A 25,202-nucleotide genomic window follows, 5' to 3' on the forward strand; every position below is an offset into this window, starting at 1 on the left:
GCTCGGTTACAATAATCTTCTGCAGATTCACTCTCTTTCTGTTTTATGGTGAAAATTTTGCTCCAGTTTACTACTACTGGAAAATATACACCCAATTGAGTTACAATGCTGGAAATGTTACCTTGGTTAATTTCGTCTGTTAAGGGAACGTCTCCATCCAATACACAATCCGTGATAAATTTTGTCACTTCGGTATTGCGTGGAAGACAAGCCCTTAACACCACTCGCCAATCTTTGTTGGTTGGCTCGTGAGAACTACCCAAATTTTTCAAAAATCTTTGACATTTGGCTAATTCCTTTTTGGGATTGGGGAAATCATTCATTATGGAATTTAACTCCGCTCTTGTCCAAGGACAATGCATTGCTACTTCCCTTGTGGGCACTACACCGTTCGCATCCGCATTCCCATTCGGAATATTTTTGACCTTATTACCTGGCTGGGGGTTTACTCTGTTACTGCTACGTAAAGGGTTAACAACTTCCTCTACGGGTGCAGTGGATGTTAACACTTCCTGTACTATCACTGATGAAGATGGCGGCACCACTTGTGCTTGCCGTGGTGCAGCATCTAACATGTGTACAGCATGGGAAATGGCAGACATAACAATAGGGTCATCATCCACATCATAAACATTTTCCTTATGGTTACTTAAGAGAGGGTACAAATTACTTGTTACATTTTTATGGGTTTTTTTCAACAGCTGTACCTGCACCCCCGTCCGCATAGGGTGGCAGTGGTGCGTGTGAACCACGGGCAATACCTTCCACAATGCTACCTTGCTGCACGTGCGCACTATCTCGCGGCGCGCACGCACCACAATTTTGCGCTGCGGGTGTACTTTCCGGTAACGAGTTCACGACGCTAGTTTGCGTCACTTGCACACCTTTAAGCCACGCATCCCCTTCATGCTGCCATAATTTTAAACATTCGTTATATTTTACCTTTTTCACTCGAGAATGCACCATGCGATCTCGGACACTGTTCAATACATCCTTATCAAAGCTACCAATTCTGGGAAACGGTCTAACACTTTTCATCGTCATCTTAAACCATACATCACAGTACCTAATTGCATAAGCACCGTCCTTAGTATGCATAATACGGCGTGTCGACCCAAGCGGCGCTTCCATTAGCAGCACATCATTGTCTAACATCTCTACTGTTTGCGTGGCTCCCATCCTGGGACAACCCCTACGTTTTTCAATAAAGATTTAAACTGGTGAAATACACTCAAGACACTTTCACTTACCTGTGGACGTCTTTGAAAAAGGGCGTATCCACAAACCCTATGGAAGTCCTCTAGACGCCTCCACTCACCTATGGAAGAAGCTGCTTCCACGCAGAAATACCTTTTTGACTACCTTTCAACTGCTAAGGGGTAATACTTACCCTTTGTTTTCCAGTTGATTTCGTCCACCCTCTCATCAGTTCACAATCACAGTTTAGCCAAAACTTTACAGTTCAATTACAGTGCTCAAATAAGCCTAACCGATTACTGAATACTGTAATCACACTGAGAGCCGAACCCTAACAAAAATAACAACCCATACACCTGCTTTGTGTATAGTAAACGGTAAGCTGCTACCGAGTCACTAGGCCGCTCCTTATGCCTAGCACTTAAGGGTCCTAAGATACCCTTAACATTTAGGAACCGTGTTACACCCTAAACCAACAAATACTCACTGTTACACACTTCTTTCCTGCGCAGAAAATACACGTTAACCCAGCTATTGGCAACACTTGATAATGCAATTCAACGGCTTTGTTTAAAACACGTGGCAGCAAGACCGGAAAGACGAATACACTATTGTGCGACTAGTCGCATAAACAATAATGCGACTACTACACAACACGTATTATGACTTTTACGCTATACTGCGACTTAGCTGCATACACAATAATGCGACTTCCCCTTTTTAATACACAAAACACAAAAAAAAACCTATCCATGAAGGAAAGCAAACTTTTTCCTCCCTCATCCCCGGATTCTCAATCAGCTCTCCTAAAGTCACAATAACAGGTAGCACACTCTCAGCAACAACAGTGGTAACAGATTTCGAAGGCAAAATGCGTTCTCCTGCTAGGCGCCTCCACCCTTTTGCTGAGAGATCGCTACAGAGTGTTACCGAGTGACCGGAGGCGTGATTCATACTGCGAGCCCCCAACTATCGATACCTAATTAAAACCTCTGTACGATCCTGCCTATACCTTCTAAATCCTTCCTATACCTTCTAAATCCTGCCTATACCTTCTAGAATTGTCGCAATTTAGCGTAATGAGTCGCACAGTAAATAAATGCCTTCAGACTTTGAATGTGTTTCCAAAGCACAAAAAGTTATTAATCAACATATAAAACAGATGGTTACATGCTGTGATCTAAAACAATTAGCGCAAATAAATCATACAGACCCAAGGTACAGTTGTTTCATATGCACACACTCTGGGACCAGATACCGTGATCAGCAAGAAACCTCCATCAACAGCATCAGCAAGAAGACTAGAGACTGGGGTCAGAGAGCGCACATATATACTCTTTCAGGGATTGGGAATACAATAGACATATTTGGCATGATTCCATTAGTTCTTCTTAAAGGTGTCTTGGTTACAGGATCATTTATTGGACAATTTCAAATGGACACAACGGCCTCCAACCACCCTTTGTATCCTTTTTCCCGCTGCATGCAAATCTAAGCTGCTAACATTACAGAGTACATTTTAATGTTTTAACTCTCTATAGTCCATAGTTTGCAGACGTCTGTTCCGATCTTCTCCCCGATGGTACCGGGAATCTGTGGAGACACAATGGATCAGTACAACACCAGACAATGGGCCTGATTCAGACCCACTCGCGAGCGGCTGTCCGCTCGCAAGTGGGTCGATGGTCTGCACTGAGCATGCGCACGACGGAGGGAGCTCCGTCGTGCGCATGCGCCAGACACGACGAGCGAAGGACCTTCCTTCGCTCGTTGTGTCCGATCAAAGGGGGCGTGCTGTCAATGTTGATTGACAGCACGCCCCCTTTGGTGGGCGTGCCGGGGGCGTGCCTCCCTGACGGGGGCGTTCCCACGGGAACGCCTCCCGTCAGAAGCCGGCCCACTGACATCACTAGTGATGTCAGTGGGAGTGATTTTGGCTCTGATAGAGCCAAAATCACTCCGGAGCTTGCGGTTGAAAACCTCAACCGCAGGCTGCGGCTCGCAATTTCGATGGTCGCGATGGTCACGACCATCGCGGCCATCAAAATGCACGCTCGTATAGCCTGTGGGTGGTGACCCACAGCTATACGAGCGTCCAGGAGGACGCTCCATGAAAATGGAGCCCGGCCCTCATTCAGAGCGTGCGCTCTGCTCAGAGCGTACGGCTCTGAATGAGGGCCAATGTCTGCTTACCATGTACTAAACCTTAGATATTAAATAACCTTTATTACACAACATTAATAACCACTGGATAAACCTTGAATATTACACTTTAATACTAGGAAACCTTTCATGTAAGTGTGCAGTGTGTAAGTATTGGGGAATTGGGAAAAGACGCAAGTTAGAGTTGTGCGACTATGTGTTTTGTGGAGTACATTATGGAGCGTGTCTTGCAGGGATATTTAGTTTATATGTTTTAGCGACTGTCTGTATTTATGTGGTAAGGACTTTTAACTTCTTTCTATTGCGTGGGAATCACACAACGCTAAATAGCATCACCGTATTTACTTATAGTGGCGAGTTTCACTAAAATGGCGCGGGGCGACCAGTCGCAAAGTGGCGTCTCATTACCATTCGCAAGATGGTGTCGCGCAGATCTAAATTTTTAATACCGATCCTGTCTCAGCCATTTATCCGGCTTCGACAGTGGTTTAATATAGAGTGGATCGGTTTGGTTTTACTCTGTTCTTTTCACCATATTAGCGCAAGTTCAGATTTATCTTATTGTCTTACCAAACACATGATATCCGGATAGCCATATAGATTTGGTTTTCAGATCCAAACTTAATTGATCCAAAACCGAACCACTCATCTCAAGTTTAATATAAATGTCTTTAATTCATTCTCCATTTAAGAAAGCTCTAATTGGTACAGCAACAAATCATGCATGACAGATATGGCAATAACTAAACGTAATGTACTGTACCTTGCAACATTTGTAGTCAGTCCCAAATTTCTGTGTATATCCTTTAGCAGTAAGACAGGCTTTATAAAGGGTAATGGTTTAAACTGCAGTTAACTTTTTACAAAATAACTACTTGTTCTTGACAGTTTTGTGGTGACTTGTGGGCCTATTCATCATCACTTAATGTATACAAAAGCAGGTGAAAAACAAAATTTTCACCTAATTTTGTATAATTTAAGTGTCAGGGCTATTCATCATTCATGTAACGCAGGAGATATCACAGATATCTCCTGGTTACAATTGTGCATCGAAAATTTCCACAGTACCCATAATATAGTATGGGGATGTAGAAATTATGAAATTCATCAAGTTCCGAAAAAGCATTTTTTTCAGAACTTGACAGCGATGCTGAACGCCACTCTGAGATGGCGCACAGCATCCGATACAGCAGAGGGATCTGAAAAGATCCATCCCCGCTGTGTCCTCTTATTTTCCTGATGCTCCCTCCCAGTTTCCAGAGCAGTCCTTCTGTGAGCCGGGGCCAGGAGAGGGCACAGCAGCAGTGGCCAGCAGGGCCAGTGGGGGTGGTTACCCTACAGCGGCAGCTGGTATGACGGGGGGCAGGCCATGTCTCCAGCAGCAGCTTAGCCGAGTAGGTTCCCCACACAACAGCGGTGGTGGCGGCCCTTCTCGGTCAGCAGGTCTCAGCAGGGGCGCACAGGATCCAACGGCCATGGAGGAGGACCTACAGATGCTGCGGCAGGGGACAATGAATCTAGCAGGTCTCAGCAGGGGGGTGCACAGTCTCTGGCAGCCACGGCGGGGGGTACTATGGTGGCTGCGGCAGGGGGAGAGTGCATGTAGCAGGTCTCAGCGGTGGGGAGGCTCCGGGCGCCGCGGGGGTAGCCAGCAGCTTCACAAGGATGGGGGGGTGACAGATGCCAGCAAGGTCAGTCAGTTGGAGATAGGGTGTCAGTCTCTCTTCGCAGCCTGTCTTGAAGCTAAAGTCAGGCAGTGAAAACTGAAAAGGGACAAGTGAAAAGTCTCTCGCTTCTGAAAAACTGCTTCGCAGAAACAGCAGTTTTTTGGAAGTGATAGTTTAGGGCCGGAGGCATGATGAATGGCTCCTAAACTGTGTTTGTACTCGCAGTGAGTTCAAGCCATAATTATCACATGTGATAATTATGTTTTGATGAATAGGCCCCTTGGCCTGATAACAACAGTCCATGTATGGTAGTCATGCAACAATGCCATTTCTCTATCTATTTCTGATTTCCATTCCTCCCAGTTGTTGCTTGACTTTGCTTCTTGGATATTTTGGGGTTCACAGAAGTAATATTTGCAGACTCCATATCTCTTATGGGGTTTTCCTTTATTGTTACTCTCAGAACTCCTGTTCTTTGATTGGGTATCCACACTGGCAGTCTCTAACTCAGACACGCTTCCAGCTGTCGGTATATCCAGTGTAACAAGCTTGTGCAGTGATTCTTGTTCCAGTTTCACGTTATGTGGTGCTGTTTTATGGAACACCAAATCTTTGGACTTTCTAAGCTTATTGTTTGTATTGCCCTGTAGTCTGTATCCTTTACTTTATTGGCAGTATCCAAGCAGGATATGCTCCAGTGACTTGGGATCCAGCTTACATCTCTTTTTATTGGGTATGTGTGCATACACTGTGCACCCAAAGACTTTGAAATGATTGACATTTGACTTACTCTAGCAGTGTTTTGCTTTTTACAGCTACTGTGGTTTTTCAGGTATATTGTGGTAAACACTGCTTTTGCCCAAAAACACTTTGCAAGGCCCGCGCCACTCTGCATAGCCCATGCTTTCTCCACAATTGTTCAGTTGGCATGTGCACTGACACCATTCTGCTCTAGGCTGTATGCAATGGTTAGCTGGTGCTCAATGCCATATGTTTTTAGGAAGACCACTACATCTTTATTTTTATACTTGCCGCAACTGTCAGATCTCAAGATTTTCAGCTTCTGACTTGTTTGAGTCTCCACCAAACTATTGTAGTCAGCACTATTCTTTACTACTTCACTCTTGGCTTTAATGAAGTAAATGTGTGTCATTCCGGTCTCTCTGTATCATTTACGGTAATGCCCATTACCATCCCATCAAGGACTTTCTGGACACCATCATACCCCAGGTGGCCTAGCCACCTGTGCTTAGCTTCATAGATTGGCTTGAATCAGAGGCCGCCATCACATAACACTAGTTACTGACAGCGGGTTGCTGTTGCTATCACAGACCTTTTATTCAGCACAACACACTTGCACTCTGCAAACCTGACCTTGAAATCTTTGTCTTCTAGGGAAGTTATGGCAATGAAGTTGTTCCCCAAATCTGGTAAGAATAACACATCCTGGATGTCTGTGACTATCGTTTCACCTTTATCTCTCAGGTGCACCTTGGCTGTCCTGACTTTTGTGGCTGTGTCTCCAATACCTCTGTTTGTTATAGGATTACAAATGGATTACACATGCTCAATGAAGGATACCATTCTAGAAGGCAAATGAAATGCCTCATTGCCCCTGAGTCCATGTAACAGCAATCCTTCCTGCGACTGTCTGTGACATTTAAACTTGACTAAATCTCTCAATCTGCATTCAAAAGGCTTTATTTCCCACTTTGTGACATATGAAAAATTTGTATTTAGGCCTTTGGACTTTGTATTATTTGAGAGGAAAGCAGAACTCTTTTGTCTCAACTGGTATGCGTTGTGATAGCTGTCACACAGAATTCTAAAGCCACCACCAAGAAATCAAATTCAGGCATTAGATTCTGCAACATCGCCATTGAGACCTTCTTGCTTTCGCTGTCCACCTGGAGTCCTACATACATCAATTGTTGATATATGGACAACATCTCTTCTATGTACTCATTTATGCCTCTGCATGTTACCGTACAGTGTGCGCCTCAGTTTTATCTTCCTCATCAGACCTTTTTCTTCCAAATGCTGCCTGAAGGGCTAGTCACGTGCCATGTACTGACAATTTCCCATGAATTATGGCATACACGTGCTGTTCCACAGCTAGGCCTATGGTCCCCATGACCCTATCCACTTCATCAGGATTTGAATTGTCACCTGGATCATCTGTGATTTTCCACAGGTTCAGCCACCGTGATGGAAAAGGGACAGAGAGGTAAGGTCAGAGGCAGCTGGATTAAGATAGAGTGATTCAACTGCCATCAGGAAAAGACCAGTGAAGGAATAGTGAAGCAGAATCCTTCTCATAAATGACATGAAGACCTATCAAATGCCTTTTCGTCATCAATCGCCATTATCAGGGAGGAGGTACCCATGATTTGGAATGATGGATAAGTTCTATAGATCATCTGATATTATCTAAGGCCTGGTAGCCCAGAATAAAGCCAACCTGATCTGGGTGGATCAGGGATGGAATGACTTCAGCTAAAGTCTTGTAAATGACAACTATTTCTGCCCTGGAGGTGGTGCCATCAAAGTGAGTGCCAGTTAAAACAGTGTCGAAGAGATCCCCTGAGAATGGGACTTGAATTTTTGGGGAATTTCTTATAGTACATGGCCGTTAGACCATTAGGGCCAAGGGCAGAGGTGTTTCTATGAGTTTTAATTGTATTAGTTATTTCCCCCAAGTGTAAGTACTATATTTTGGTGTCAAGAAGAGAGCTAGAGGAATTAGAGGGAAGGTCATAAAGCATTTTAGAAATGAAAGCTATGTGCAGTGCACTTATGATCGTCTCTCAGTCGGGGATGGGAGTCTTTAACTGCATGATGTTTGATAGAAGCGTAATTTAATAGCTAAGAGGGAGGCTGCCCTGATGCCTTTGTCAAAATACTACTGTTATAACCAGTAGAGTTTGGCAGCATCGGATGACAATATTTAATGGAGCTGACTTTTAAGGGAATTTAATATATTATAGATGGAACATTAAGGGCATTGGTGTTTAAGAGTGAGCTCTTCTATGGGAGATTTAAGATTGTTCTTTATATTTATGGGTTTTGGCCAATGATGTAAAATGGCCTAGAGAAAGTCATCAATAGGGTTACATCTACATAGTCCAAACGTGACACAGGGGAGACCCAAGCCTGAGATTGGCCTTTAAATTAGGGACAAGTGGACTCAGATCCCACTGCGGGGCTGAACATCATCCTCCTGCCGTCAGATTCTCGCGAAGGTTTGGGTCTATGAATGAGTAAAAAAAAAAAAACGGTGTGACCCCTCCCCCAAAAGTGCAACCAGTCCCGGGCTTTAGTGACCCAGTGCTGGTTGTACAAAATACGGGGGACAAACAACGTAGGAGTCCCCTGTACTTAAGCACAACCAGCACCGGGCTTGTCAGAACCAGCCCTGGTTGCCAAAATACGGGGGACAAACGGCGTAGGGGTCCCCCGTACTTTGAGTAACTAGCACTGGGCTCTGATCCGGTCCTGGTTCTGAAAATACAGGGGGAAAAAATGCGTAGGGTCCCCCTGTATTATCCAGAACCAGCCCCGGACTTTTTCTAGTGGGGAGCTAATGCCACAGCCAGAGGAGCCCTTTCACCGGGCCCCCCAGCCGAAGCATTAACCCTGACTGCTAGTCAGCCCAGGCCAGGGATCCCTGGGGAGCTGGGGGCCCCTGCAATAAAGGGGTCCTCCTCTCCAGGGCATCCCAGGCCTAGGTTGATAGCCCGGGGCTATCCCCACCACCCCTGGGTGGTAGGTGGCGGGTTGATAGTGTAGTGTAGGTGTAGTGCATTTGAAATAGTTTAAAATATTGTCTTTTGCTGTGGAACTGCAGGTCCCAGCAAGCCTCCCCCGCATGCTGGTACTTGGAGGCCCTCGGGGCACTTTGTATACAAGCACCTTGACGCAGTTGAGCAATAGCCCTCTGTGTGTATAAGCACCGTGACTCCTTGGGCAATAGCCCTCTGTGTGTATAAGTACCGTGACTCCTTGAGCTTTAGCCCTCTGTGTGTCCATTACACACAAGTACTGTGACTCAGTAGTGAGTGGCAGTGAGTGGCAATGTTTCATAGGTAACCAGTATGATTTACCACCGGCTGCATGGCTGCGGTTCAAATCTCGGCAGTGACAGCCCGAAACAGGTGGAAATCCCGAACGTCGGAAGGTAAGTATAAACTAACCTATTCTACCCCCTAACCCTAACCATCCCCTATGGAGTGCCTAATCCTAATCCGCCCTCTAAGTGCCTAAACCTAACCCCCCCCTTCCTCACCGCCTAAACCTAAGTCCCCCGCCGGGGGGGTGCCTAACCCTAACCTCCCCCGGGGGTACCTAACCCTAACCCCCCTTCCCCTAGCCTGACCCTAACCTCCCGGGGGGGTGCCTAACCCTAAGTCCCCCCCGGAAGCCCTAAACCTAACCCTCCCTCCCGCGGCTGTCCGCGCCCGGCAACCCTTTGATCGGGATGCCGGGGGCCGGTCTCCCGGCGTAGGTATAATGACAGACCTGTCATTCAACCCTTGCCGGGATTCAGCAGTCGGGAAGCCGGCTGTCGGCATTGCGTCCGCCGGCTTCCCGACTGTTTCCCGTTTCATAGATGTGCTTTAAACTGCAGTGTCTGTCGCTTAGTAACCAGCCAGCTCACTGCAGCCTTTGGCAAATAATGGTGAAAACAATATTGTGAGCTGAGAGGTGGTCTAAATTGACTGTAAATGACTGGAAATTAATGTTATTGGGGTTAATAATACTCTAGGAACAAAAAAAAACCCAAATTATGTGATTTTAGCTTTTTTTGTCAATTTTTGTACAAAAATCCAAATCCAAAGCCAGGCGATGAATCAGAACCAAATCCAAATCCAGCAAAAATGGACCGGCGCACATCCCTACTTTAAATACTAGAGAATCGAGAAGAAAAGCAATTCAATCCAGAGGGGCTGTTGTAACAGTGTGGAAACACCACTAAATGCCCCACAACTCGCCCCCCCCTCATGGCCCAATCTCACCCCAGACATGTGGATTAGTATGGAATAGTATGGACAGCAGTACAGATCACATTAGTAAATCGAACATTGGGGGATTTATGGGTCATGTAGGGGGTCTACCTGGCAACTACTAAGCAGAAAAAGTGGGCTGAACAAAAGTGCAGCCCATAATGACAGTAAACATAAACCACGCATTACTAGTAATAAGCAATACCATTGTGGTATAACAATCCTCCAGCTGTCCACCCTATGGACTACGCAGGAATTGCAAAACTGTTATTAATGAGAGAAATAGTGATTTTACAACACTGGTGCCCTCATGCCTATAAAATTACATCAAGCGAAGAAAATCACAATAACTACTAATTGAACATGAATATGTGAGATAGGCAACCTAACTACAGATGACATTTAAGCAATGATATCTGGCATATCTGTGTTCATGAGACATCCAGGGGGACCTGCCTAGAAATGGAAAAAAAAAAAAAAACATAGAACAGAATCTAATATCTAGCAACAAATCCATGGATAATTCAATCCGAGGAAGGCGTTAGTTGGGTCAAGGCACTGTCCGATCTGTCCAATCTCTCCCTAAAAAACTGTGGAGGTGTTTCAGTAGATGAATGCAGAGAGTTCCTGGTCCATGACCTCCTGGTATTAATTCCTGGCAAAAATCATCTGTTTTCTTTTCCAATGCATCAGTGCGAGCACCCAGAGAGGCCATGTCTATTTTCAATCTGGAGCAGTGGTCAGATTATGGGGATCTGTAGATAGACTCAGGTCCTATGAGTGGACTGGAGAGGAGACCAGGGTAGGAATGGGCTTATTCTTCCAAGGTCTGAAAGAATGACCCAGAGTTCTATTTGGGAGGTTTATGTTGGTGGTGTGACGTGTGTGGTTAACCAGGTAAATAGAGGTTTTGGGCTCTACAGTATGTTCGGGCGAGTAATTACATGTCAAAGGCTGAGTAATGAACCAGAAAATGAAATAGGAGTGTGGGCAGCTGTTGGATCTTCATTTAGGATGTACTTTAGGCTTCATTGTTATTCAGGCAGAGTAATAAAGGTCCTGCTGAGTCTGAGATGTTATGCAACTGTGTGTTAGTACATGCTGCCAATAGGATATTGTGAAGGACTAAGGTATTGCAGTGTTACTGTAGCTGATTGAAGTAGGGCAGAGGTCCAAAGATGTCACTACGTATAGTGGTGGAGCAGTACTTGTAGAAGACTGAAGGAGTCAGTGAGGCTGAACTAAAAGGCTTAGTGGGCAAACTGGCCCAAAACTCCTATATTCAAACTTAGGAAGCTGACCAAGACTACGTTACAGCACATACAAAGAGCTATCCATGTAGTAATACAGTTTGGACACTAGAATGCAGCAGAGCACAACAGAAGACCTGAGAACATTGATCACTCCACTGACAGTGGAAATAAACACCGTGCAGGTAGAGAATGATAAGAGGCTTGGGTTCTGTCTGTTCTGGTCTTGGGAAGAGAAGGGTGAGATCTTCAGGGTGCATTACTGAGAGAGACCACAGGTACTATATAGAGTGAGGTTGGAGGCTCTTTGTTGAGTAGATAAGCCTATCCCCCAAATGGAGTGGGTGCACCATGTCGTAAAGATGTCAGGTAACTGTGGAGCTCATTAAGACCCGCTCGCTAGATGCGTACGCTCACTCCCAGCGTATGCAAATTTGGCTAAGTGACGTCATGGCAGGCGATCGCACGGCAAGGCATAAGCACACCCACTATGTCTTGGCGTGTGCAATCGCTTTGTGTATGTAGACGCCCACCAGCCATTCATAGGACGCCCACTTGCGCACGTCATCTCGAGGAAGCGCTTGGTACATCGAGGACCATCGGATGCGATCGCAGCGCTTAAGGTTGCCTTTACCCTGCCGCAAGCACAGCGATCACTTCAGAGTGAAATCCCACCAAGTGACATGTACTATGATGCTGCCTTTTAATTATGCATGCCTTTGAAATGGAGTTGAGGCACTCAGGCACGCCTGCGTTTGCACCTCCACTCCCCCGTTTCCAGTGGTCAGCTCCTGTCACCACTCACAAACGGCCTCTCCTGTCAATCACTCTACTGGGCAGTCTATACGCAGCGAGCGAATGCATTCTGATCTCTTGCATAATTTTGCGCACGCGCATTGCGATGCATATGCATGCGCAGTTAGCGTCTATAAGCCAGCTACGAGCGTTCGCTTCATAGAGAATGGGTCTGAATCAGCCCCTGTATTCTTAGAAGTGTATGTAGCTACAGTAATATCCTAGGAGGGGAGACTGGAGTTGCTACAGTTCCACACACTGGTTATGTGGACAGGTGAAAATACTGTAGTTCCTGGCAAGGCCAAACCATTAGGTGTCCTAGAGCTGTGGTGACACGTCCAAACAATGTTAGAGAGGCAGGATAGTGTCCAGTGTGGGTAGGGGCCTGTTGCAGGGCTGGCTTCAGGGGTCTGAGCACCCTGTGCCAGCCCTTTACGTTGCGCCCTGTAATCACCCGCAACCGAAATGGGGGGCGTAGCCTCTTTACCATAGGCCACGCCCCTAAGTGACATTATTTGGAGGCGTGCCCGCATGGTACGCCTCCATATAACATTAGGCTGGGGGTAAAGCACATGCACGCTGCATTCATTCACACTGCGGCAGTGGGGATCCCCAACCTCCCCATTTGCCCATCCGCGGGCCACTTCGGCCCACGGGTGGAACAGCGGGACAGCGGGATGTTGGGGAGGGGTGCACCCTCCATGGGTGGCGCCCCTGTGCGAACACCCCTAGAGCCGGCCCTGGCCTGCTGATTGATGATAGCTGCCAAAGACACTGAATAACTTGGCAGAGCGTCCAGTTTCAGGCAGGGCAGTCAGGTTAGGTCTCATTCTAGGTATCTGCTGCTCAAATATAGGGACATCGGGGGGCACAGAATGGCAGTGGAGCGAGGAAAGTATAATGACCAGTATCGTGGTCGTGTCAGTGATAGCGGCTGCGTTCCCAAACGCACAGCCGCAGCCACAGAGTCCATAGTCAGAAGGAGAAACGGCACCTGCCATGAGGCTGGTGCAAATTTTGGTAGCGTGCACGATGACACGCCCGTGGTGACGTCTAGAGAATCACTGGTGGTATTACAGCGTGCGGAGATACTGAAGGCGGCCTCTCTGTCCTTGCACATTCAGACACTGGCTACTACACCAGGGGAAGGGAAGCATTCACAGCCGCGACTCTGGCCACACACGCAAGACCGGCCGCAGCAGCGGGCACCTCTGATTCAGGCCCATAGTGTGTAGTAATTAAAAAAAAGATTTTTTTTTTCCTATGTATCATTACTGGTCCCAGAAAACTACAACAGCCATAAACTGCTTGTGTATGCTGGAAGTTGTAGGACTACAAGTGCCAGCATACCCATGGCTGCCAGAGCCAGATTGCCTTAGCATCCAGGACCTGTACTGTCACATAGAAAGATGTCAAGCGGAGTAAAAGAAAAACACCTTAACAACTTTAAATGCTTCACGGAGCAAATGACAGGCCAGGAGGCAACTAACCAATATCCTGTGGCTTTGCTTTGATTGGCCAGAGATTGAGAAACCCACTCTGATTGGTTCATTCTATTAATGAGGTTGATTGATAAACAATTACTTTTTCAAATAACTTCATTGTATCAATGAGATTCATTGATACGTTTAAAAAAAAAAACTATAGTCATTTCTATGCGGCACTACAGAGACCAGGTGGACCTTGGATGCTGACTATTGTAGTACTAACAGCACAAGTACACTCTGACAGTCATGATCAGTGTATTGCTGCCAGGGTTTGCTGGGACAGTCGCTCCACATATAAAAATGCTTTTTTTTATTTTTTTTTATTTATCTATTACACAATATTGCCCCAACACCCACCAGGGTATTGAGAGAAGCCCCAGTACTATAAACATGAGGTTGTTTTTTTTCCTAGGGTCTGGTGTAAAGATATATGATGATATGATGACATTAGCAGCCCTACCTAGCCATTCTGATTGGCTGTTTCCATACTGCCCCTTCAGTACATAACTCATTACCATCACAAATAGGTAAGTTCAAGTATTGGCTGTGCAAATTTTCTACCAATTTTATATATGTAATTTCCATCTGGCCTACTATAGAAAAAAATATTCTCATTGGATTTACACTACCTGTACCTTACCTATGTTGCTGACGATATCTTACAGGGTTTTTTATTTTTTTAAACACAGATTTCATTAAAAAAAAGACATTTCATACATGGAAATTTTCCTGTAGGTTTTTCATTATTTTTAATGCTTCATTATTTGCAGAATGCTTATGAAATCATCATCAATAACACAGGACATGGGATCCTGTATCAAGGCCATTTTGAAGGAAAACCATTGGAAAATTGCAGATATCAAGGTTTTTAATGCATCTATAGTCTTACCCATATGTAATAGGGACTTCAGCAGATATCTCCGATATCTGACGCAGTCCCGTGCAGTGGTGGATTTTACCTCCCCCCCCCCCCCCGTAAAATCCACCACCAGCCAGCTGGGACTGCATAGCAGTGGTAGTGACATCTCGTTGGAAGCACTCCCTGCTGATCACAGACGGACAGGCAGTCCCAGGAGGAAGTGTTTTCTCGCCCTGGGACTGCCAGTCCATACTGCAATAGCAGAGAGAGTCACTCCCCTGCTATAACAGCAGCCCTATCTGGCTTCCAGGGGCTGCAGGTAATGCAGCCCATAAAAGCCAGCTGGTGTGCTAGCTGCTCTGGGTTTAAGCTACGCCCCCTTATTTGGACTCCACCCCTAGTGGCCATCGGACTTAAGCCCCACCTCCTGGTGACATCAGCTGTCAATTACTGGGATGGCAAGGGAGGAGAGGGCTGCATACACTGCAGCCTATGATGTGCCGACCCCCCGTAAGGAGCCGCCACTGGTCCCGCGACACTGCAGTTCTCGGAGGATTCTATGGGGCTGGGATGTGTCCTCATCCAACAAGCTCCAGAAAACTTAACTTTCTAGAGCTTATGCCCAGGCAATACCAATAGATGCCATTGCCTATGGAAGCCTCTGGGCTTCTTTTTGCAAAAATCACCAAAGAGGGCTTCTTGGGGCACAAACCAATGGCCGTGCAATGCGCATTTGGAACCTCGAGTCATTAACCTGGAAGTCTCTTTATCAGAAGAGCTGTCTTGGGTGGTAGGTTACATACCTGCAATAAAAAATGCCAGCATGCAGGCAATCAAAGCCGAAGATGATCACAATTTATTTTATATCCAAAGGGGGTGATGTATCAAACCTTCTAAAGAGGACAAGTGAAGAAGTTTCCCATAGCAACCAATCAGCTGCTACCTATCATGTATCTACTACATACTATAAAATGATAGCTAGAAGCTGATTGGTTGTTTTTGGAAACTTCTTCACTTCTCCTTTTTAGAAAGTCATTTTAATGTTACTAACAAATATTTTCCATAAGAGAGACATTCAGTAATATGTTAAACTGTTGAAGTAAATATGTCTAGTTTCCTCGCTTTTTGATATTGTATGTTAAAACACTTATTCTTTCTGCTTTCTGCTTTATTACTAGGTAAAAAATTCTGTTCATTTGTACATTGTTTTTTTAGATTAGTTTGAGCGTGAGTGGTTGCAACATCTATTAATTCATTTTATTAGTGTGAGTATCATCCTGTACAAAATATATCATCACTATCGGCTGTCCTCTTGGCTATTCCCAAGAAATATTATGAACTAAGGATTTAGGATGAAACTGCTCTTAAAAACATTATGGTCAATAGGTCATTACCAAGACAATTAAGATGGTTATTCTATAAGCTCTTACAGATAAATTACACTTAATTGATATATGAAGTTCATTAAGTGTATCCAGCATTTAATGGAGTTCTATACTTTTAGTCTACATTAAAAAAAAAGGGAAGTATGAATGATACATTTACAAACTGGTGGATTGAGAAAAAGTAAACAATCAATATTTCCCAAAAAAGGGCTACATAAGAGGGAGCGAATATTGAATCACACATTTCGTATGACTGCAAGTAAAAATCATGTTCAAAGTGAAATTACATTACTTAAGGATATTTTTTCCATTGGTTCTATAATAAAGGTGCTAAAATACAAATCTACATGTTTGATCCTCCAGGTGCCTTCAGTACACTGTAGTCCTCCATTATAAGGAATTGCGGTATAAAGTGAGAGATTATGGGCCTGATTTAGAGGTGCGCACAATAGCGGCTACAGCTGCGTATTTTGGCAAGGTTGCGGCTGTGATAACATGCAAATGCTATTGCAAGCACTTAAACGCCCACTTTCTGCATCTCTGCATGCTGTAACATTGCCGGTGATTCTAGACACAGAACCATCGATGCACCATTGCTTGCACCGGCCATATTTTAGGTGGTTTCTCTGTCTGAACGTGGCCTCTGTGGCTGTGGATCTGTGACTGGAAACAACAATATATTTGATATCTGCTCCCGCAACTTCCATTTCCGACCACAAATGCAGCCCCCATAGGTTTTTATGGGGGCTGCTAAGAAGTCGGATTTACCAAGCTCCGAATGCAAAGCTGAGATTTGCCTATTGTAGCCTATAAGCTACTGTTTGGGGAATTCTTTCAGAGAGGGATCCTCCAGATCCCTCTCCGCGGTGCCCCACTGATGCATCCGCAGAAAGCACCCACCCGTGTATGCGTATTATGTACAGAGCACCTGAACCAGGGAGGAGAGTTATAGTGTAACCGATCACTCTGCCTCCAACTCCTCGCCAGGATGGGCTCTTATCGGAGTCCGCCTCCTGGCAAGAGCTTCTTACTACATTTGCGTAACAATTAACATTTCCACGTTGTGAATTCAGGCGTAAAATATCACATCTGCATTAAAATGTGGATTATATGCTCCTTTGTACTACTTTGCCGTGTGCACCAGGTGAAAAATAAAACCTCTTCTGCTTCTACAGTGATGGAAACAGAGTCCAGGCTATAATGGTACTAAGCTCTCTCATTCTCTAATTCACGCCTCATAATAATGTCCAGTGAATAGCTCGGTCTGCCTTATTGAATCTCCCAGCACTGTCTGATCCTGTCATCCTCCCTGTAAAAATAAGCCTTTTGCTTTATTCTCTGCTGTTTTAGTTACATCGTGAGAGTCCGAGCAGTGGTGATGTCCAGAGACGACTCTAGTGGGGGCTGGGTGCCTATGGGAGGAGGAGGTCTTAGTCACGTAATGATTTGCAAGGTGCGACGACCAGACACCTCCCACCAACGAGACTACCTTATTCGTGGGGAAAGGCTGAGAGATCAGACTGTACGTATCACTGTCATATGAAAGAAATGTATAGGTACCAGACGATGTTATTCCAGATGTGTCTCCATGTCATTGTCAGCACCACAATCACTCTCGTGAACACAATTATTTTCATGTGGTTAATGTACTGAGGCCAGGAATAATGCCAGGGTGTTACAGTGGACCTGTCAGCTACACACACTGGAGCAGGTGTTGTAGTCTTTATACAAATACAGACCCCCAATGGATTGCCCAACGTGTTCCTATACCCCTTTCACCAGACCGTCAAAGCATCATCCTCATCAGCCTTATTAGGTACCAGTATGACCTCAAAAGATGTCAATAGCCTGGTTTTACTTTACATAAGGATAGTTAGAAAAAGAACAGCTGATAGAAAATCACATATTTAGTTTAGCTCAAAAACAGTAAGGGGTCTAGTTACTAAGCAGTGTTAGGAGACAGAGTGAAAAGTGATAAGTCTGTGATAAGGTGCCAGCCAATCAGCTCCCAACTGTCATTTTTCAAACACAGCCTGTGAGATGGCAGTTGGGAGCTGATTGGCTGGCACCTTATCACAGACTTATCACTTTTCACTCTGTCTCCTAACACTGCTTAGTAACTAGACCCCTAAATCATAAATACACAGGCTAAATACGAGTGTGGTTTTTGCTGTTGTTTTTGCGCAATCATAACATGAAAATAAATGATAGTTAATGTGCACACAGTCCTATGCTTGAGATTGCTTCTCAGAAATAGCTAGCAAGTGAGTGAGTCTCTAATCTATGTATTTCTAAACATTTCTTGCAAGTCATGTAGCTGACAGTGAAATAGGTTCATGAATAACATTTAGCACAAAACGGTACAAGATGGCTGCCGATATTACAAGATGGCAGCCGAACATACAGAACATAATGCTAACTTTAACACTGACAAAGTTACTCTCAGTCTTCAAGTCGATTTCTCCTCTTTGATATCAGGTTCAATAATACAGAAGAGCTTATCTTTTTCAGGAGCCTTAGGCCAACACACCCATGCCTTGTCTAATGCTGAAGGCAGCTGAAACCAGACCATTAATCTGCACACAGGACCCAAGACCTGTGTGCAGGATTGGAAAATGTAGCGGTGCAAATTCTCCTGTTAGAACGTAGGTAGGGTGTGCCCTGCGGGGAAGGGCAAAGTGTTGTGGACTTTAACACTCACTTGTATTTTAGCGTTGGCCCTCATTTACAAGTGGGCATTTTTGTAACTAGTTTATTCTAATCTAACAACAACTTAAGAAAATTAATGTTCAAAGATGGAGTCCCACACTCCCATTATTTGGTTCCCATACTCCCAAAGGGTATGGATAACCCCTGTTAAGAACCTCTGCCCTACAGACAATATTTTGGGTAATGAATCTGTATTCAGCCTATCAATTCACTATGGATGAATGACATCCATGGGTGTAACTACCATAGGTGCTAGGGGTGCAGCTGCTATGTGACCCAGAGCTGAGGATGGCATCTTCCTTGTCAAAGTTACATGTTCTATATATAGTCAGGTGCATAAATATTGGGACATTGACAGAATTTTCATATTTTGGCCTCTATTCACCATCACAATGGCTTTGAAATGAAACAAACAAGATGTGCTTTAAGTAAAAACTCCGATATGAAACGTTAACTTCGACAGTGAAGTTAACGTTTCATATTGAATACCCCTCTTAGTCTTACTGGCTCACCGGGGTATTACTGGGATGTGCTGCAAGTCCGCGCATGTCTGGATAATGTTTCTAATCAGCTGACTCTCTGCACCTGCTCCTGCTCCTACAAGTGGCATCACTGACGTCACAGTCAGCAATGTCGATTGTAGGTGCGAGAGCCTGATGCCACTAAACATTTGCCACGGCATAAAGGATCCCAGCTATATCTCGGTGAGCCAGTCAGACTCTGTTAACTTAAATGTTCTGCTCTCAGAATGTTAAAAGTAAAATGACAATAATAATAGCATGGGTGGTTCATTACCACTTACATCCAGCAGATGGCACTGCAGACAGCCTGTACTGGGTCTTTAGATCAGTGTAATTGGTTACAGAAATGATTTGTATTACTAGAGTTATTCTTCCTAAATAGAATATGCAAACATATCATTACATATTTTATATATGTGTTACATATATGTATGTGTTTTCATCTGCATTGTGTTTTCATCTGCATGTACTGAATGTATGACGTATGATATATTATAAATGAACACATTTTGGGCAATTGTAAGCACAGGGGTGTCCCTACCAGTGGCGGATTTTACCTGGGGGCTGCGGGCTGCAGCCCCTCCAATAAAATCCACCACCTCAGTGTAGTCAGTGACTGCACTGGCTACACTGTGACTGGCAGTGGCTTCCTATTGGAAGCACTAGCTGGCAGTCATGCACAGGACAAGTAGCCCCAGGGGGAGGTGTCTCCTCCCCCCAGGACTGCCAGTCCGGGCTGCGATTAGCAGAGAGCGGCTTGTAGTGGAAACCGCTGCTCTGCCTTTCAGGCAGCCCTTTGGAAGCCGATGCTATGCGCATGCGTGGCGCCACTGGTCTCTACCATAAGACAAGCTAAGGCAGTATAACTGGGTGGGTGGTAGAATTTGGAGGGAGGGTGGGGTGCCAAAAAAACAAAAAGATACTACATTCTATGAGCCACAGAGAGGTTGTTCTGGGTTAGGTCATCTCCATCCCTCCATAGAGACTGCATGATAATGTGAAACACTGTGCCACAATCATTGCAGGGTACTGTTGGGTAAGCAATGTCTTCATATTTCCTCCACAGACTATCCTAGAGTGTGTCCTGAAAAAGGGTCTAGTGTACAATAAAGCCAACCCCATCTTTCATCACTGGAAGGTAGAGGAGAACAAGTTCGGGTTGACGTTCCAGAGTCCGGCAGACGCAGTGACGTTTGAGAAGAGCGTGCAGGCTGCTATGGAAGAGCTGGTTGAAGGTTTGCAGTGACACTTATTGTGTATGCTACAAGATACAGTATTGCATATATATTGTGACAGGGATAGGTGGCCTGTGCTGTCTCCTGGGGCAGGCAATATGATCGGCCTTATCATTTATGGCGTCAGGCCAAAGTTTTGTCATCTATGAAAAGATTGGTTCTATGGACCTGATTCAGAGATGGACGGATTTGCAGAGCAGCACACAGGCGGCTGTACAAATCCGTCTATCGCCGATGCGAATGCTGAAGGAGGTGTCAGGCACCTCTTTGCTGCATCTGCGTGATCCCAGCACAGCGACTGAGGTCACAGGCTGGGTTCACCATCGGAACAATCACAATCATCGCCCCCCCCTAACACTGCAGCATGTCAATCATGCTGCAGCCTGAGGGATCTGCCAAAGGGTCCTGCGCAGGTGCAGACCTCATAACATCGGAGATGTGCATTCATCCTCGGATGCACGTACGTCTCTGAATCAGGTCCTGTGTGCGCATGTTTGATTCCTCCTATAAGTGTGAGCGCACAGGAAGCCTCTGCAAACGTTTCAATGATTTCTGGCAAATGTTAGAGAAGATCCGGGAGTAAAGTTTGGAAAAAATCTCTGCTCACCTGTGACCGCCGCAGCAGGGACAGTGGTGCTTTCAGCATCTATGGGCCTGATGCAGAGGTGAATGCTATTCCGATATTCATACAGTTGAGCGATTATCTGTGGCATGTACATGGGTCCAAGCCAAATTACGCACGCCCTGCGAATGAATTGCGATGGCGCACGCTGTGAGAAATTCCTTCGCTACTGATTGACACGAAGAGACCGTTTTGTGGGTGGTTACGGAGAGTTCCGGGCAAAACACAGGGGTGTCGGGTCCGTCTACTGGGCTTGTGCTAGCCAGCGTCTGCATCGCGCACACACAGAACGAACCTCCAGCGTCTGAACTGCCACAGCTATTCTAAGTGACCATAGACTTACTCCAGCTGTCGATGTTATGAAGATCAGCGTACAATGCTGCGTGTGTGTACGCAACTACGAGGGCTCCGGTGGGCGTGGCAATACAAAATCTGCCGCCAGTTGTATTAGCATATTTTAGCTACTGCGATCCATGATAGTATGCAGCTGTGTATGCATTACCCTACGTCTCTGAATCAGGCCCTTTAAGCTCTCTTGTTCAGCAAAGGAAGACTGCTTCAGTTCCACACTCATGGGCCTGATTCAGAGTGGCACACATTCGCCGCTGCCTCCTTCCGTACACGCTGAAATAATGCTCTTTATAAGCACCATCGGTCGCACCCTCAAAACTTTCACCTAGCAGGTGCAGCTTCTCGATCTGAGTATAGTCTCCTGTGTGAGCCGTTCAGCATGTCTCTGTACACTATCGGATCAACGTCACGCCTTCAACAGGTTCCAGTTGGAAGGTCGACACAAAAAAGGTCAACACTATAAGTGTCGACACTCAATTGGTCGACAGTCAGTAGGTTGACAGGGACAAAAGGTTGAGATGTTCAAAAAGTCAACAGGTACAAGAGCTCGACATGGAAATGGTCACCACAAAAAAATGGTCGACATGTTTTTCTAGGAGGGACGGTTAGGCACTAGGAGGGACGGTTAGGCACTAGGAGGGACGGTTAGGGTTAGGCACTAGGCAAGCGTCCCGATCGCTTGGACTAGTTCGCGCACTGCGATGCATGCGCACATTGCGAACAATCGCCAGCTACAAGCGAATGCTTCTTAGCGAATGACTCTGAATCAGGTCCTAGGAGGGAAGGTTACGGTTAGGCACCAAGGTTTAGGGTGAAGATTAGGGTTAGGAAAAAAAGTGTCAACCATTTTTGTGTCGACCATTCCCGTGGCAACCTATTGATTCTGTTGACCTATTGTACCTGTTGACCAAATCCATGTTAATCTTTTTTATTTTTGAACAATAATTTTTATTGAATTTTTGTTCTTTTTTTGCAGACAAAAAAAAAGGGGTACAGAAAAAAGAATGGAAAGAAAAAACATGGGGGGGATACAGGAAAATATTAGTCAAAAAAATCAAAACATCACTTTAAACCAGAAAACAAATCAAAATCAGTGTATGACATACACAAATAGTAGAGAACACTCCACAACACCACAACAATAGGCAAACCAAAATACAGAACACATCAAAACCTTGAAATATCAATGTGTGGTTATTGAAAGGCATGGACCCACCGTGATAAATTCATTCCAGCTGAACCACTTTATCATTGGTGAGTTAGCGGATGAAGAATAGGGGCAGTTCAAAGTTTCCATTCGGAAACTATAATTTATTTTGGACTTTATCAAAGAAAGGGGGGGGGGGTTATCCTGCTTCCAGAACTGAGCACTAGCTGCCCTGGTAGCAATAAGTACATGACTTATAAAATATCTGTGGTGAACTGGGACATCATCCTGGAATATATGTAAGAGAGCAGTGGAGAGGGGCAGAGGCAGCCGCAGACCGGTAACCTTCAGGATCAAATCCTCTACCTCCAACCAAAGGGGGCGTCTAGTAGAGCAATTCCAGAAAATATGAAAAATCTCACCAATTTGACTACATGCACGCCAACACAAATTAGATTGGGAAGGCCAAATTTTGTGTAATCTATCGGGGGTCAAATAAATGCGATAGAGCAATTTCATATACATTTCAATATGTGACATACATCTAGACATATTAAATACAGAAAAGAAAAGTTGGGACCATACATGCGAGTCTAAACATACATTTAGGTGGTACTCCCATTTAATAATGGCTGGAGACTTATTTGGTTCTTCCGCTGTAAGTATGAGAGAGTACTAGAAAGATATACCTCCTTTGCGAGAGATTGAAGATATAAGTGAAAAAACATGGGGAGGAATCATGCTCGTCGAGCCTACCAAGTGCGGAAAGCATTGAATCTAGTGCCTGACTTGAAGGAATTTATAGAAATCTCTAGAGGGGATGGAGAAGCTAGCCTGCAATTGGACGAAAGAAAGGAAGTTATTACTTATAAAGAGGTCATGGAGGGTACGGATACCATTGAGATGCCAGGAGAACAGGTTTAAATTTGGGATTAAATATGATAAACCTTGAATAGAAAGGGAGAGATGGCAGGTTAAATTGTAGAAGGGCAGATAGGCTATCCCACGCTTTGAGTGAAGCTAGTGTCGCCCTGGACATAGATTTTAAAAAGACTCTATAACTGGATGGAATCCAGAGTAAGTCGCAAAGGGGGAATTTGCCTAACATATCACTTTCCAGCCTAACCCAGGGTTTAGGGTGAAGAACATTCGACCAATCACTAAGCTGATCGTCCAAGCACACAGCTTGATAGAGTGCTAGATTGGGGTAAGCCAAGCCCCCAGATGATCTAGACATCATTAGATATTTCTTAGCAAGCCTGGCTCTCTTATTATTCCAAATATATTTATTCAGCACTGCATAAAATCTATTTAACCATGAGGGAGGGAGGGTCCTAAGAATTGACCTAAATAAATACATGAGTTTAGGAAGAAGTGTCATCTGGACGGCCGCCATTCTGTCCATCCACGAAACCTCATAGTTCATCCAATCCTTGCCTGTGAAGGCAATAAATTGATTCAAAAGGGGGCCATAATTATATTCAAGAAGAGTGTCTTCTTTAGCTGACAAAGAGATACAGAAATAACGGAGAGACAGTGATTGCCAATTATAATTATAGTGAGATTTAAGGGAATTCAGGAGCTGGGGTGGAACATTTAATGCTAATACTTCCGTTTTAGATGTGTTTCATTTATAATATGAGGCCGCAGAATAATCATGAAGCAACTGTTGTAAATTTGGGAGAGAGGTTTCTGGAAGCGTAACAAACAGAAGGACGTCGTCCGCAAAAAGACAAATTCTATGTTGTGACCCATTTATGAAAGGACCATGAAGGAGGGGGGTGGTACGGATATGTTCTGCTAAAGGTTCTATTGCTAAAACAAAAATTAAGGGAGATAAGGGGCAACCCTGTCTGGTGCCCTTGCTTATAAAGAAGACAGGAAACCATTGCAACATACACGTGCTCCAGGTGAACTATAGCGTGCAAGAATGGCATCTAGGAACCGTCCTGAAAAACAAATTTTTAGAGTACAGCATTCATATATCCCCAATGTAACCTATCGAAGGCCTTCTCGGCATCTAATGAAAGCGCCAGGAGCAGGTCCATTACCTGTGTGAAATGCTCAATAATATTCAGGGCTCTTCGTGTGTTGTCTGGAGCTTGTTGGCCCAATACGAAGCCCACCTGATCCAGGTTGATTAAATTAGGGAGCAACGGATTCAATCTATTGGCTACCATTTTTGCATATAATTTAATATCAGTGTTCAGTAGGGCTATGGGACATTAATTTGATGCATGTGTGGGGTCTTTGCCTGGTTTGAGGATGGTAATAATACAAGCCTCAAATGGTCAGTTTGGCTCCAGAACAATTGTACAAGGCCTGAACTGAAGAGCAAGCCACTTTTCCTCTCAGCTTCCGGGCTAAGAGGCGGGATGCCCTATTGCCATCCACATAAAATCTTTGGTTCATCCTGTCAATAGTGGATTTGATCTTTTTCAAAGTACAGACCTCTAGCTCTTCCCTAAGTTTTAAAATTTCTTGTAAGAGAATGGAGTTGGAAGGGTCTGATTTATGTTGATCTTCTAGGGCTCGAAGTTTAGCTTCTACTTACTTTTGCTTTTGAGCTTCTTGGCGCTTAATTCTAGATGCTACCTGAATTACCGACCCTCTAAGAATTAAAGGGTGTAGTATCTGTGGGCTTATTATATCGGAGATAATCTGAAAGAGCGGACTGGATGGCCTGTTTTGCCTCTACAGAGGATAGAAGAAAGTTATTGAATCTCCATGGCCTGGTGGAGGGGAAAGACCTACTACAGTCCCATTGAAGTGTCAAAGGAGCATGGTCAGACCATGTGATAGGGAGGATGC

The 25,202-nt window shown here is 44.9% G+C and overlaps 1 protein-coding gene across 1 annotated transcript in view; it reads left to right on the forward strand.

Moving 5' to 3' along the window:
- The window catches only part of LOC148518754 (sprouty-related, EVH1 domain-containing protein 1-like), a 101,891-nt gene that overhangs the window by 61,216 nt on the left and 15,473 nt on the right, over positions 1-25,202 (forward strand). The window contains exons 2-3 of the mRNA XM_088477182.1: positions 17,157-17,328; positions 20,103-20,271. Coding sequence (XP_088333308.1) covers positions 17,157-17,328; positions 20,103-20,271 — 341 coding nt within the window. The remainder of the gene's footprint in view (positions 1-17,156; positions 17,329-20,102; positions 20,272-25,202) is intronic.

This window comes from Taudactylus pleione, unplaced genomic scaffold (assembly GCF_031769625.1).
Source record: "Taudactylus pleione unplaced genomic scaffold, aTauple2 ptg000199l, whole genome shotgun sequence".
NCBI classification, from domain to species: Eukaryota; Metazoa; Chordata; class Amphibia; order Anura; family Myobatrachidae; genus Taudactylus; species Taudactylus pleione.